Source organism: Canis lupus, chromosome 25, assembly GCF_011100685.1.
Source record: "Canis lupus familiaris isolate Mischka breed German Shepherd chromosome 25, alternate assembly UU_Cfam_GSD_1.0, whole genome shotgun sequence".
Classification (NCBI taxonomy): Eukaryota; Metazoa; Chordata; class Mammalia; order Carnivora; family Canidae; genus Canis; species Canis lupus.
In genome coordinates, this window is record NC_049246.1 from 29,232,728 (window position 1) to 29,245,930 (window position 13,203).

The 13,203-nt window shown below is 39.4% G+C and overlaps 1 protein-coding gene across 6 annotated transcripts in view; it reads right to left on the reverse strand.

Annotated features, from left to right (window-relative positions):
- Positions 1–11,712, reverse strand: part of FZD3 (frizzled class receptor 3) — a 107,219-nt gene extending 95,507 nt beyond the window's left edge. For 3 of the 6 annotated variants that reach the window (XM_038573711.1, XM_038573707.1, XM_038573714.1), the window contains exons 1-2: positions 11,571–11,712; positions 1,465–2,142 (exon numbers count right to left, since the gene is read on the reverse strand). In XM_038573711.1, coding sequence (XP_038429639.1) covers positions 1,465–1,653 — 189 coding nt within the window. In that variant the 5' untranslated portion in view covers positions 1,654–2,142; positions 11,571–11,712. Of the gene's footprint in view, positions 1–1,464; positions 2,143–6,539; positions 6,574–11,289; positions 11,549–11,570 lie in introns of those variants that run through there. The other 3 variants (XM_038573710.1, XM_038573708.1, XM_038573709.1) reach the window with 3 other exon arrangements.
- Between the last annotated feature and the right edge of the window lie 1,491 nt (positions 11,713–13,203).

Consider the following 13,203-nt stretch of genomic DNA (forward strand, 5'->3'; position numbering starts at 1 on the left):
GACACAGGCAGAGGGAGAAGCAGGCTCCATGCACCGGGAGCCCGACGTGAGATTCAATCCCGGGTCTCCAGGATCGCGCCCTGGGCCAAAGGCAGGCTCCAAACCGTTGCGCCACCCAGGGATCCCAAAACAAAGGTATTTCTACTCCAATTTTTTTGATAAGAGAATTGATGGTTTTAATACACAGCAAGGAACACTACGCCTGGAACCAAAATAATGTATTAAGACACTATCCATTTTCATATCCTAATCTGATAGTGTATACCAAATCTCCCTGTATCAGACCTTACATAGTCAGAAGAGTAGAAAATGCTCAATCTCTGTAATATTTTCAAATATTTGGAATATATAAGATATCCTCCACATTTCAAAATCTGCAAATAATAGTCTTTCTATAAATTTTCCCAGGCACATTTATGTTAGTCTACTTGGAAGTAATGAATCTTTGGGTTTTACCATAAAATGAAGCATTCCAAAACATATAGGCTTCAATGTGCTGAAAGCACTATAATAATAGATTACAGACTAAAGTACAAAACATTCTCTGTATAATTATTATTAATTCCACCTTACAAGCAAAGAAGCTATGGTAAGAAAGTTCTCATAATTTTCCCAAAGTAATAAAGCTAGAAAATGATAAAGCTAGAATTCAAGCCTATTTGCATAACTCCAAAGCCTATGCTTCCTATTGCCACCATCGGGGGCCGCCTGGCTCCTATCTGGTAAGCATATTATCCTTGTCCACAATTCTAAAATCTCTGTAGAAATGCATGCATAGTTATTTAAACCTATTGTTAACTATGTTCATTAATTTGTCATAGTTTCTAAAGTAAAATCATTAAAAAGTTATCTGAAGAACTACTATTAGAAATATTCAAGAAAGGCAACACATTTTCATAAAATTCTGAGAGGTCAAGAACAGTTAAAATTTATACAACCAAACCTTAAACCTTTTTTGTTCATCAGGAGTTATCATCCTTAAATTGATGTGATGGTAAAATCATAAACATTTTTCAAAGTTTTTAAGAAAATTTAAATACCATAAACCACCAGCCTAAAGGCTGAACAAAGAACTTATTTTACAAGATCATGTTACCTTCAATACTTAAGGAATGAAGTGTGACTATTATTATATTCTACTCTTTATCTGAGGTTTTATTATCAAACAGAAAAAATGTAATATCATAACTTGGACAATTTTAAACTTCTCAATGGCTATTAACTTCCATGTTCCAATGTTTCATATTTCTTTATAAAAACACATCTAAAAATAAGTCAAGAGTAACATTCCCCAAACATGAATTCTTCAATCTATTACAGTTTGAACCTAAACATATAACTTTTTAATGTATAAGATATAGTTAAAAATAACATTCTTCTGTTTTTAATCAAACACATTCATTAGTTAACAAGACATTATAAGAATCACCATTAAGATACATCAAATAATAGATCAAGTCTTACCTCCATTGCTAAAGCTGCTGTCTGTTGGTCATAGTGATTCAGAAGATTAGGCATAAAGGTAGTATTATAAGGCAAATCTTGGCACATCCTCAAGGTAATGGGTTCACAAGAAAACAAACTGTGCCCACCTATATGTCCCACAAACATAGTCAAGGGCCAAAAGTAGAAGACAATCCAACTCATAGCCATCCTTCCTGGATCTGAATGAGATTTGGATGATCAGGCCTACTCAATATGTATTTTAGATCATTATTCACCTGCAGGTCTCAGCTTGAAAGTATTTCTTCTATATCTTACTGTTAAGTTCTTCAAACAGTTAAATACTCTTTGACCATCAGAGGTTTGTTAGCTTGGTCTCACAAAAGGCATTTGTTTTTGGTTTCACAATACGGGAAAATGACATCATCTTGTCTCTTCTTTTCATTTTATTACATAGGGCATATCTGGCCAACATATCAAGTTGATCAACCACATTCCCAAACAACAGATTCCATCTTAGGAGAGCTATTTCTTCCTTTGGTTGAAATATCTGCAAAGTATTTTTTTAATGGGCAATATTAATAATTTCTTCTCAAAATATTGTAGACTTGATATTAAAGCCTTTGATGAGTTCAGTAAAGTTGCTGGATACAAATCAATATACAAAAATCGGTTGTGTTTCCACACACCAACAATGAACTATGAGAAAGAGAAATAAAACAATCTTTGATGAGAGATATCATACTGACTTAATAAACAAAATACATCAGTATTTCACAGAGACATAGTATAGTTTTTCTCCTTTATCATTTATTCTGTAGATATCCTTAACCAGAACTTAAAGGCAATTTTCTTCCCTCAGTTGCTTATATAACATATGGTTTAATTCCTTATCTAGAATGGCAGTTTCTCATTTGTCACAAAATATAATTGATCCATTTTGAAAAATTCTTATGCTGTTGTACTAAATTTAAATATCTGCCATATTTATAACCAAAACTACTGAATTTAAAATGTATTATATGTGTTTTAATCATTAATGGTGCATTTCTACATTAACTGATTTGGCAGAAGGTATCTGTGAAAAAGTTGAAATATAAATAAATTGGATGAATTCAAGTCCCTTACTAGCTGTGTTAAGTGTAAACATATCATTTAACTTCTCTGAACTCAGAATTTTTCTTCCTGAAAATACTCTCTCTCTTACAAGTATGATATACAAATGAATTATGAGATAATATATGTAAAAGTACTTTATAAAATAGTAAAGCAGCATTAAACATTAAGTAATTTTATTACTGAAGTACAAAGGCTACAAAGATACAAGATACAAGATACAAAGGCTATCTCCATCAACCAATACTGAACTGGCAAACAGAAGGTTCTAAAAGTATTATCAAGAAATTTTTCCAACATTACATCATCTTTTTAGTGCAGAAACAGTATCTAGATGTAGAAATATCTGACTAACAAATGTTTCACAGCACAGCCATGCTGCAGAGAATAAAAATCATTCCTAAAAAGAAAAATCACAGCAGGAATAGGAATGATTCCCAGTTACAGTTTCCACTAAGCTTTAGATTCTTTTGATTTGCTCCTACTTTTCCAGGGGCAAGAATACATATCTTGTTTGGGGCTGAGAGGGTAGAATGGGTAGAATGAAAGGTAGGTCTGGTAGGAAAACAGCATTTACTAAGCTATCATGGCTTCATTTGGCTTAATAATGGTTAAATTTAATTTCATTTTGTTTTATATATGCATTGGCTATTTCTGTGTTTGTTGTGAAGAGCCTTTGTTCAGAAAACATGAGAAGTTCAGGTTCAGAAATTCTGAGAGACCCACATAAACAGGACAACTTAAATACCAGGACCCATGACAGCTTAGACTTTGAGACCTGTACTGGTTTCACTGAAGCAAGAAAAGAAACTGTTCTTAGTTCACTATCAATGCTTGGGACCTCTACATCCCAAGCTTTAGTTACTAAGTAGAAAAAAAATAATATTTGGAGAAAATAAAGCAGTGGCTAAACCTTTCCAATTTCTTCCTGTAGTACATGGTATTAAGTGGTGGAAGGGACAAGGTCTATGAATTAGGAATACTAAGAATTAAAATTAGGAATATTAAAGTTATGAGCAATCTTTGCCCTAAATGACTATTCTCTCTATGCAAAATCTCTAAGTCAGAGATCTTTGCCACAGTTTCTTGGCCTGCCATATTTTTTTCCTCCTTCAAGCTGGCCCCAAAATTGTGAGGTCTGGCTATAAAAAACTGGTAGTAAACACAGTCGTTTATATTTAAGCTTAATTATGTGCAACACAGTAACAATTATGCATATCATTAAATATGTGTCAAAAAACTACTGAAAGCTTTATCTGGTTACAGTATTAAAATATCTATGTAAAAATTCAATCTTTGTAGTTTGTTGCTCATGCAGCATGCTCATCAGCTTGCAATTAAACAAAAGAGAACACTGTTCCTTTTTAAAATATATTTATAGCAATATCAAGAATTTTTAAAATTTCATTTAGACTAAAGAATTTTTCAAATTTCACTTAGGCTAATTTTTCAAACAATTAAGTGTTTCAAATTTATGGTTCAAAGACTATCATATAAAAGAAGGAATGTGAATACCTCCCTGGGTTTTTAAAACTAGAAGACATCCCCTTATACTTATACCTACTTTATTTACCTTATTTCCTCTCAATTATTCCTTTGGCCTCATGTACAAATGAAGCTTCCCACATTTTTTTTTTTTAAGATTTTATTTATTTATTCATGATAGTCACACAGAGAGAGAGAGAGAGAGAGAGGCAGAGACACAGGCAGAGGGAGAAGCAGGCTCCATGCAGGGAGCCCGACGTGGGACTCGATCCCGGGTCTCCAGGATCGCGCCCTGGGCCAAAGGCAGGCGCCAAACCGCTGCGCCACCCAGGGATCCCTTCCCACAGTCTTATAAAAGTGTTTCCTTTATGTACTACAACACCCAAATTACCATATATCAAAACTCTTCTGTAAAATCTATTGTTAGGCTCAAGTCAGATGAAAATCTTATTATTTTAAGACTACAGTTTATGATTATTGAAATAAAAGTGAATTCAAGTTAAGACAAAAAGTAAAAATCTTAAAACAGTTTCTTTTTCCTCCAAATAAGAGATTCCCTAATTTTAACGTGTAGCAGATTTACAGATCACCTTACAGAAGTCTAAGAAATCTGAATTTCTGGAGACACCTGGGTGGCTCAGTGGTTTAAGCATTCGCCTTTGGCTAGGGTCGTGATCCTTTGGCTCAGGGTCCTGGGATCGAGTCCCGTATTGGGCTCCCCACCAGCCTGCTTCTCCCTCTGCTTATGTCTTTCATGAATAAATAAATACAATCTTAAAAAAAAAAAAAAAATCTGAGAGCAGCCCAGGTGGCTCAGTGGTTAGTGCCGCCTTCAGCCCAGGGCGTGATCATGGAGACCTGGGATCCAGTCCCACTTTGGGCTCCCTGCACGGAGTCTTCTTCTCCCTCTGACTGTGTCTCTGCCTCTCTCTCTGTCTCTGTGTCTCTCAGGAATAAATAAATAACATCTTTAAAAGAATTTTTTTTTAAAAATCTGAATTTCTGGAGAATGAACTACGTTCTAACAATTACTTCAGATACAATTACAAACAGTTTATATGTTATGTTTTGAGAATGCTATCCTAAAATATAGTAATTTAAAAGAGTATAGGTATATTTAAATATACTTATATGCTTAGCAGAATACATAAATTTTTTAAAAAAGCAGACAAGGAATAATACTTCAATAGAAAAATGGGAAAAGGACATAAATTTATAAATGAACTACAAATAACCAATAAACACACCAAAAGGTATTCAACTTTACTACTAATAAAAAAATGCAAATGTAAGAGAACATTTTTGCCAAATGCAAAAATAACAGTGAAATAACACAGTATAGCAGAGGGTACAGAAAAAAAGAATATTTTCAACATTCCAACAATTTGAAATACTACTGTAAACTGGTTGGTATTTTTACCAGTACTGGTTGGCTACTTACCTTAAAAGCCCTTAAAATGTGCACAATTTGATGCAACAAGTCTAATCTATAATTTATTCTAAGTAAACACATAAGTACACATGCATAACCAAAATGTTAGAGCAACATTGTTTATAAAATAAAAAACTAGAAACCCAAAAGTCTATCAATAGTCTATTCATTAAAAAACAAAACTATGGTACAACCACACAGTGGAGTATTATATAGTCACTAATAATGATGAGCAAGATCTCTATTTACTGACAGGGTAAGACAGTAATAATACAATAAGTAAAAAAACAAAATTAAAGCAATTTCCTAAACAGCACATATATCCCATTTTTGTCAAAAAATATATGCACAGAATAAAACTATTTCAATTGCTTAAAAATAAAACATTATAAAGGCTCTTAGATTTTATAAAAGAACCTGTGGTATATTATTCTGTGTATAGAATAATTAACTTTGCTAAACCGCCCATGTGTGCTGACTAGCTAACAAGAAGAATAAATACTAGTTGAATCACTGATTTATTGGATGCTAATTAAGCAACCAGCCAAGGGATACTCTAGTACCTACTGCAGGCAGTAAGAAAAGCAAAAAGTGATGATCAATTTAGTTTGAGTAAAAACTGATTTTCAATATTGAAAAAAAACAGGTCACCTATCAGCCAAATCAAATGGTATGCACATTTAAAAAGAATTTTTGATATATATAGTCCAAATTGCTCTTCAATAACAAGATACCGCTTCTAAACAGGATTGTATGGGTAGCAAAAGTCATTTTTCCTAAGGTAGAGTCATCTATGGAAAACCTGTAAGTTGAAGTTCCAGACCTGCAGGAAAAAGAGAAGATCCTGGACCCAAAACGTTTCGGCCAAGATACAGTAACTCATTAAACAAAAGTAAACAGTCATTTTGGCATTCTTATTGATATTATACGGATTACTACAGGAATCTGCAATATTTCAAATAAATAAAGGGATCTGCTGAGTTAACATAACTAGAGAGAATAGCTTCAGGGGCCAGGGACCATCAAAAAGTGAGTGATATGGCAACAGCTGTTCACACCCTACCTTTGAGAAAAGAGGCACACTCACTTCTCCAAGGACCAATGTAAGATACCTGGAAAACTGATTAAGTTACCGGATTACCATCCCATCAGAAAACAAAAGGATTAGATACATCTAATATTTATGAATGTGTAACAATAGGAATTTGATACTTCCTAATTACCAGTTTTCTTTTGATTATAAATTATAAAAGCCTTTAAGATAAAATAAGCTGAGTATTTGTCCTGAAAAACAGCAATAAAGGGCTTGGAGATCTTGGAAAACTGTGTTTCCAGGCTGGCTGCAAAACCAGACTCAACTTAGGTGAGAAAAGCGGAAAGTGGCAACTGTGAAGAGGAAAGCAGGCTGAATCCTGAGGAAATACTGACAAAGTAGGTCTTGAGGGCTGTCAATAGGGTCCTGCAAAAGATCAGGTTCAGTAATTCTATTCCAATTCACATTTGCTGTAAAGAAAGTGATCGATTTCATCATTCTGTTTAGATTTCATTTTCTTGACACCTTATAAACAACATTTTGCCTTTCCAACTCAGAAACACTATCCAAAGGTTGCCTCACACACAGTGGCTACTGTGGAAACAGGAGAGATGTTCTTTGTCTTCTTTCAGTTTTCCAAGAATGCACTGCAAGGATTAGCAATGACTACTCTAATGAAGTTTCTCCTCTAAGGGAAAGTAATGTATTGTAAGATAAACAAAATACGTACTCAGAGCATATTACACTTCTAAGTGTTGTTTTCCTAAAATCCACGTGTTCTCTGGTCTTTTATTTTCCACATCTTATTATTTAAAAAATAAATTCATTCTCAAAATTTTGTTTCCTGGTTGCTAAATTTATATACCTTCATATTTTTTTAAAAAGATTTTATTCATTCATGAGAGATACAGAGAGAGAGAGAGAGAGGCAGAGACACAAGCAGAGGGGAAAGCAGGCTCCATGCATGGAGCCCAATGTGGGACTTGATCCTAGGACTCCAGGATCATGCCCTGGGCCGTAGGCAGGCGTTAAACCGCTGAGCCACCCAGGGATCCCCCTATAGCTTCATATTTAATTCAGAGGGCTTGGATTCCTATTAATCTCAGAATGAGGTTCTCTTTTCTGCTCTACTTCATCTCTCTAATTTTTAAAGTCCATCAGCGCATCTATCTATTACCACAAATAACTTAATCATCCAATGTGCTGAGTGATGATAGGGCTTTAAAAAAAGAAACAGGAAAAACAAATACACCTAGGTTCAAAATAAAATGAATGATAGGCATCAAAATCCAATCCATTTTACAATTAAAAATTATTTTTAAGACCGAAGAAAGTAGAAGATCTTTTCAAACTAACCTGAAAAGAAAAATGAAAAGTTAATGGTGCCTCGGACTGGCTCAGTGGGTGGAGTATGCGACTCTTAATCTTGGGAGTTGGGAGTTCCAACCTGGGTGTAGGGATTACTTAAAAAAAGAAAATCTTCAAAAAAAAGGGGGGGAGGGTGTTAAAAGATTCTGAACGTAAAAAAAAAAAAAAAAAAAAAAAAAAAGGTTCTGGATTGAAATTCTAGCCCAGTTTCCCCTTCTAATTAAAAATCTACTCATCAGAAAATCCCATAACATCAAGCCCAACTTTTTCCCTTACCAAGGCTTGAATGGTGTGTATGCTTTGACAATAAAATTATTTCAGGGGATCCCTGGGTGGCGCAGCGGTTTAGCGCCTGCCTTTGGCCCAGGGCATGATCCTGGAGACCGGGGATCGAATCCCACGTCGGGCTCCCGGTGCATGAGCCTGCTTCTCCCTCTGCCTATGTCTCTGCCTCTCTCTCTCTCTCTCTCTCTCTGTGACTATCATAAATAAATAAAAATTAAAAAAAATAAAATAAAATTATTTCAAGGAGATAAAATTTAAAAACCAGGATTTTTTTTTAAGTTCACTAGCCTAGTTAATACTTCATTCCTTAGATACATCAAGTGTCAAAAGTTCTCAGTATAAAGAAGTGAAAAGTATTTTTGATGCAATCATCAGTTAAAACTCCTTCCTTCCTAGCCAGTAAAGACTTGTTACTCTTTTCTCAAATCTATAATGAATAATTTCTTCAACAGACATTTTCCAAATCAGTCTTTTTATTTGTATTATTGCTCTTTTTGTGGGTAACTTTAACCAGACATAGTTCTAGAGTTTTAGGAGTTAAAAAACAAAAAACAAAACAGAACATGAGGCCAACATCACTCTCCTCTGTGAAAAGTAAAGATACAAGAGCTGTTTCCTACCACGTTTCCTAAAGAAAATAAAGTCAACAGAAGCCTATCACCAACAAATTAATATGCTCAGAATTACTTTTGAATATGCAATCTTACAGTTTTAGGGGATCCCTGGGTGGCGCAGCGGTTTAGCGCCTGCCTTTGGCCCAGGGCGCGATCCTGAAGACCCGGGATCGAATCCCATGTCGGGCTCCCGGTGCATGGAGCCTGCTTCTCCCTCTGCCTGTGTCTCTGCCTCTGTCTGTGTGTGTGTGTGTGTGTGTGACTATCATAAATAAGTAAAAATAAAAATAAAAAACTTTATAAAAAAAAAATCTTACAGTTTTCCTAATATGAAATTTGACTAGAGAGTTTTTCCTGAAGCAGGAAACAGAGGACTTAGTATGAGTTAAAAACTCCTTTCTCCTTCCCCAATGACAAAGCCTTCTGCACCATACTATATAAAGGAAGAATGTGTACTTTATTAAATTCCTCTCAACCTTCTCTACTTCAAATATCTCAATCATGGAACTCCCAAGAAAAATCTACCTAAGTGTTCAAAGCACAAAATAAAGCTCAAAAGAATACCGTAGCTAAGATGGGGAAAAGAATGAAAGAATCCAACCATCATTTTTTCTAGTATTAATGGGACACTGAGATTTCAAAGAGGTGTACACGTAGAAAATACCAGTAAGCAGATGAGATTTTAAAAAATAGTAGGAAAGGGCACCTGGGTGGCTCAGTGGTTGAGCATCTGTCTTTGGCCCAGGCTGTGATCCTGGGGTCCTGGATCAAGTCCCACATCAGGCTATCCCCAGGAAGGCTGCTTCTCCCTCTGCCTGTGTCTCTGCCTCTCTTTCTGTCTCTCATGAATAAATAAAATATTTAAAAAAAAATAAAAAATAGAGACGCCTGGGTGGCTCAGCGGTTTAGCACCTGCCTTTGGCCCAGGGTGTGATCCTGGAGTCCCGGGGATCGAGTCCCACCCACATCGGGCTCCACGCGTGTAATGGAGGCTGCTTCTCTGCCTCTCTCTGTGTGTCTCTCATGAATAAATAAATAAAATCTTTAAAAAATAAGTAAAAATAAAATTAAAAAATAGTAGGATAGTGAAAGTAGGATGGTAGATTTTATTATTCGCTTACTCTCCTGACAGTTTCAAAACACTTGGGGTGGGGGTGGGGGGTAGAGGTACATGGTATTTCACTAAATAAAAGGCAAAAGATAAGAGAAGGGCTGTATCTTAATTATATTTTATCTTCAGCACCATCCTTTCAAACCTGCCCTTAAGCTTTCACTGGTCTTTCCTACTTTCCCTAACTCTGAATCTTTCTACTCTTACATTGTGGCTTGGTGGTTCATGTAAATGCTTTTTTTTTTTTTCCCCTCCGGGGGAAAAAAAAATAGTATTGATTTGCTTAAAAGTATGGAGGGAAAGCATTATCTTGCTTCCTAATAACAGAACTAAAGATTTATCTATTCCTCAGACTGACAGCACACCACTGAAGCCTAGAAGCAGCCTGAAAAGCAAGGAGGTAAACCATCCCTCATGTCAGTCAGGGTCTTTGTTCCCTTGCTCTTGTGGTATCGGCTTTGCAAAGTCACCCGATTCCTACTAATAAACCTAACAGGTCTATCAAAACTACTTTTCATAAAATAAGATTTTTGTCTGGATACTTTTTTTTTTACAACAGTCATTTTTAGAGCTGTGGGTCTTGCTCTGCTGCTGCCTCTGCCCCAATTCAGGAAGGGAACCAAAATTCAAAATTTGATTTTAATTCTGGGCAAAAAAAAAAAAAAAGGACCCCTTTTATTGGGTGGATATCTTTCAACTTCAAATCTATCCCATATGTAAATTCATGGCCTGCGCTTTTGTTCTCAAAAAAAATAAGAAAAAAAACGGGGGGGGGGGGCTGTGAATTAAAAAAAAAAACAACAACCCTCTTTCTCCTACAGAGGAGGCACCTAACTCCAAGACTCCTGAAATTTAACGAGCTTCTGGGAAGATTTTAGAATGTCTTGAAGTGTTTTTACAGCACCTTTAGGAGAGGCCGTCTATTAATTACCCAGCAGTACCCTCACGGCAAATACATATTAGCATAAACGGGGGCAGCGGGGGGGAAGCCTCCGGGAGGGTGTGCACACTTTGGAAACTGACAGGACTGAGGGGACAACTTTTGGGCACTGGAAAGAAGAGGTCGGTCAAACGCTCACACCACAGCTAGGCCAGCGGCGACCCTAACGTGGGTCCCGAGCCGGCCCCACGCGCCCCGGAGCCCTGGACGCATTGTCCTCCCCCCGCCGCCGGCGCCGCGTCCTCCGCCCCCGCTCCGGCGAGCGCCACACGCCCCCGCGGCGCCGGCCCGAGGGAGTGGGCGCCCACCCCACACCCCCTCCCTCGCCTCGGGTTTGGGCCGGGGGTGCGGGGTGAGGGGGACGGCGAGGGAGCCGCGGTCCACACTCGCACAGGTTGCCCGGCGCGGGTTTAGGATGCAGAGGGTCAACACCCTCCCCGGCGTCTGCCCGCGTCTGCCCACCTCAGCCCGCGCCGCACACTCGGGTCCTCCGCACCCCGTCGGCCCGCCGCGGCTCCCGGAGCCCCTCCGACCACCCGCCGCAGCCTGGCGCCGAAGGCTTTTGTTTTGGCCGCGACGAGAATCACGATCCCTGAGGAGGAGGTGCCGGAGCTGCTGGTGGCTCCTCAGCGCTGCGCTCGGCAGCGGAGCGGGCAGCCGCCGCGGCGCCTCCTCCTTCCCCACACGGCCCGCGCCCCTTTTCCAGCTAAGCCGGACGGGGAGCCGCACGTCTCGTCGCTCACCTCACGCCTCAGGGCCGGGCTCCAAGGGCGGCGGGGCGGGGGGGTGCTGCAGGGCCGGCCCCCGGGGCGGCCGCGAGTCCCTCAGGTAAACCCCAGCCAGCGCGGACCGACAGCGCGCGCCGCCTCCGAGCGACCGCGAGCGTTCGGGAGCGCCGGGGCGCGCGGCGCGGGGAGCGAGCGCGCGTGCGCGCGCACACTCACGGCGCAGGCGCGCTGCGCACCCTTGGCCGAACGCTCCCATTTTGAGGCCCGCTGCGAGGTGCCGGAGCTCCCTCCGCCGGGTTCTTCTCCGCCTCGGGCGTGGGGTGACACCTCGCGCCGCCCTGCCCCGGCGGAGGCCTTTCCAGTTCTGGAAATGTTATTCTAAAATGCACGCAGCCCTGTTTGCAAGGCCCTCCCTGCCCTGCTGAGATAGCGCGGCGACTCTCCTCTTTAAAGCCTGGGGTGGGGGATCCCTGGGTGGCGCAGCAGGTTTGGCGCCCGCCTTTGGCCCAGGGCGCGATCCTGGAGACCTGGGATCGAGCCCCGCGTCGGGCTCCCGGCATGGAGCCTGTTATCTCTCTGCCTCTCTCTCTCTCTAAGTCTCTCTTAAAGCCTGGGATGCTCTCATTGCAAGGGAAGGGATTGGAAGTGGTCATGAATCAGGGTTACATATGTCGAGGGTGACCCCGGGTGCAGATAGGAGTAGGCATCTGGCCTGTTGCAGGTCTTCACGCTTGAGCAACAGACGGGGCTACCTGCCTGGGAACAGCTTCATCCACGTTGTCAACACAGTGCACAGGGGGAGCTTGTGGTCATTGGTAGCATTCCCCCATCCTTTTCTCCATTAGGAAATGTCTTCCCTCTCTTCCTCTACCTAAATCATTTCAGAGCTGAAAGAGTTCTTAAAGATGATCTAAACCCAATCATTCATTTTTTCAGATGAGGAAAAGAATGCTCTGAAAGGTGAAATGACTTACCCAGAGTCACGCAACTGTTTAGTGGGGGAAAAAAAAAAAGCCAAAGCTTTTTAAAATTATTATTTAATTATTTTTATTATATTTTAATTTATTTATTATTATTTATTATTTTTATTTATTATTATTATTATTATCCTGTTTTACCTGCCTTTGTTTCTCTTTCTCTCTTTGCAAGCTAGAATTCACAGGCATCATTTTGCTCTGTTGATAGCTACGTAGGACCTAAAGGAATATTGATCCTGTTGCACAACAGCATGAATGTTCCTGTCACTACTCAACTATACACTTAAACGATGGTTAAAATGGTGAATTTTATGTTAAGTGTATTTTATCACAATTTTTAAAAGGTGCTCCATAAGTGTTAAATAATGAGTATGGAGCTTTGATAGTCACAGTTTAACGTCGGATGGTGAGGTATGGGGAAAAGCATAATAAATGAGCTCTGAAGTGAGCTCTCAATTTTCTTAGTAAATACCTATGCAGTGATAGTTTGTTGGTGGTGGTTTTTTGTTAAGATTTATTTATTTATTCTTGAGTGATGGAGAGAGCTATAGGCAGAGGGAGAAGCAGGCTCCATGCAGGAGCCGGATGTGGAACTCAATCCCAGACCTAGGATCACGCCCTGAGCCAAAGGCAGACACTCAATAGCTAAGCCGCCCAGGCGTCCCTTGTTT